This window comes from Lycium ferocissimum, chromosome 6 (genome assembly GCF_029784015.1).
Source record: "Lycium ferocissimum isolate CSIRO_LF1 chromosome 6, AGI_CSIRO_Lferr_CH_V1, whole genome shotgun sequence".
In the NCBI taxonomy this organism is placed as follows: Eukaryota; Viridiplantae; Streptophyta; class Magnoliopsida; order Solanales; family Solanaceae; genus Lycium; species Lycium ferocissimum.
Window position 1 is genome coordinate 61,278,621 of NC_081347.1, and position 2,823 is coordinate 61,281,443.

The window sequence follows — 2,823 nt, forward strand, 5'->3', positions numbered from 1 at the left end:
ATTAACTTCAAACCTTATTTGTCTACTTTCAATGCTTCCACCGTTCCATTTTGATATTTATCTATTCCCTTATAAGTGGAACATTGCTCTTATAACTAATTTAATTCCTTCGTGAACTTAATTGTTGTTATGAAATAATAAGTGTGGATGTCCACCACTCTGAAATAAATCTCACCTCCTTCATGATCTCAAAGGTTTAATGTAATGTCTCCAACTTCACCTATGATCTTCCCCACATTCTCATATGTTGAATGTCATGGTTATAGCTACCATTTTATATGCCTCTATATATGCACCACCACTACTAAAAAAACCGGGATTTTCGACCAAAAATTTCGACCACACGGATACGAAAAGGCCTTATTTCGACCAATTTTTTCGACCACACGCTGGTCGCAATCACATTCTACCGAATTTAAGGGAAAATTATTTTCGACCACATGTGGTCGAAAAATTATTCTTATATTAAATTATATATTTAACTTTTCGACTACGTGTGGTCGAAAACATTATTATTTATATTTAAATATAAAAAAAATTATTTTCGACCGCATGTGGTCGAAATTGTAAATTGGGCCCAGATTTTCGACTATATGTGGTTGAAATCTGGCAACAATATTGCTAAATTTCAACCACACGTGGTCAAAATTGTATTTTTTTGGGTAGAATTTTGACCTCATGTGGTCGAAATTGTGAAATATCTGGGCTGATTTTCGACCACCTGTGGTCGAAAATCTGGAATATTTTTTCCAGCATTTGCCTATTTTTGACATCCCACCTGCCAATTTTCAAATAACCAAATTCATCAACCAAAACAGTCATCCAATTCATCAACAATTCAACACAACAACCATAAACAATGTTCAAACACTTGAACACTTAAACATTGTCCATTCAAACACTTATAAACAATCAAATTCAACCTCAAAGTACTTAAAATCAAAACTACATTCAAACACTTAAACATGATAAACTACATTCACAATTAAACATCATAAACTACATTCAAACACTTAGACATCTTAAACTTAAAAGTACTTCTAATTCGAATTAAAACTATATTCAAACTCTTAAACATAATATACATATCCATTTAAACATAGCCGAATTAGAATCCAAAAGCACACTAATCGATTTGTACCATCGGCGTTCTTCTCCTTCCTCGTGTGAGTAATCTTGAAGATCTCATCTTGAGGTACTGCCTTACCCCTCTGGAGCTCCTGCAAACAAATCAAGTTTAACAACTAAAAAAGTAATTTTTTCAATTTTATGTTATGTACCATGATTCATGCACCATTTTAAAAGAAAAAGGTATGAGCGTAATTGAAACAAATCCGGACCAGATTAAGGCTACCATCACAAATAACATTATTATTAAAAGGATGCATGCCTTTTCATATGTATAGCGAAAAAAAAAAATACAAAACAGAGGAGGTAACCTCGCCGTAACTATTTACTTGATTGGAACAGGCTTCAATGTGTGAAAAATAGAATTGCTAGTAAACTCATAAAAAATGAGGGATATCCCACTCATAACATCTATAGTTAACATTAGGGAACATCAAGTGAAGTATAGGTTCTGTACATGAAACAAACCCGAATTCTCAACACAAATATATATATTCACTGATAACCAAATAACAACTGCAACACTCAAACTATTGAATTACAATATGGATTATACTGAAATAATAAGTAATTAAGGATAGAGATAAGAATGGAGATGAGAAGATAGACTAGGAGAAAGGGGATGAGAGGAATAGACAGTTTCTTCTACAGAATACACATAAACCATTCTATCTAACCCTTGGTCCCTTTTAACCAATTACAAATTGGGCACGATCCCAAATAAAATTTCCCAACATTTTAGTCGGCCCAATAATCTCAAGTGGATCAGTTCTATTTATTACTTCTAGCCCATAGGCCCTTATGTAGTCAACTTGGTTCATAACAATACTTCCCACCTCAAGAAGAACCTTGTCCTCAAGGTTCGAGTTAAGCAGAAATAGTAGTAGTATCCGCTCGACATTGTCATCGAAGCAACCAATTCAAAGCAACATCTTCACATCTAATTTGAGTCGTAATAATATAGCAACAAGAACCACCATCTGCCATCAACAAGAGCAATCTACATAAATGTGAATTTGCACCAAGGATGTTGCTCTGAAGTGAAATCAACTCCATCCAATCCAAGGAATCCTCAACCATATACCCTATATCATACCTCAAAGTAACCAAAAGAGCTTCAACAACAAGTTTAATGTATTGATTTATTACTCCTACAGCAGTGTAAATAAATGCATAGACAAGTGCAACACAGATTGGTCTAATCTCCATATGTACAGCTACTCTCCCAAATCCTAGTTTTAACAATGAGTAAGGCATTTTGAGGAATTTGATAAGCTTTCTAACTGAGATGATAGCCCTGGAAAATAGATCTTGCCATCTGACACTAGGGATTAAATCATCGAAGGACTGATGCACCCTTTTGTTCATGTAAAGATAATTTGATGTCATCCAACTAATATCTTCAAGGGCCTCGACAATATCCACGATAGGTGCGTGCACTTAGTAATTGTGATCAAAGCAACTTAACGAATCATATATACCTTCCGGTCCAACCACCACCATTTTTCCTCCGACGTAGACCTCCCGTAAAATAGAACGAACAATCATTCTATATTAGTTGATAAAGCCAAGTCATTACTCACTTAGAATCTTCATCAGATGTCTCGAGCAATCACGTCCCTTGCAAGCTTTAAGAACTAAACTAAAACTAAAAAGAGACCAAAGCAACAAACTATAACAATCAAAAAGATACCA

General features: G+C 34.5%; 1 protein-coding gene across 1 annotated transcript in view; it reads right to left on the reverse strand.

Annotated features, from left to right (window-relative positions):
- LOC132061485 (folylpolyglutamate synthase-like) overlaps positions 1 to 2,496 on the reverse strand; it is a 24,893-nt gene extending 22,397 nt beyond the window's left edge. Inside the window, exons 1-3 of the mRNA XM_059454293.1 lie at positions 2,059 to 2,496; positions 1,142 to 1,220; positions 676 to 778 (exon numbers count right to left, since the gene is read on the reverse strand). Of these exons, the coding sequence (XP_059310276.1) occupies positions 676 to 778; positions 1,142 to 1,220; positions 2,059 to 2,496 (620 nt within the window). The remainder of the gene's footprint in view (positions 1 to 675; positions 779 to 1,141; positions 1,221 to 2,058) is intronic.
- Between the last annotated feature and the right edge of the window lie 327 nt (positions 2,497 to 2,823).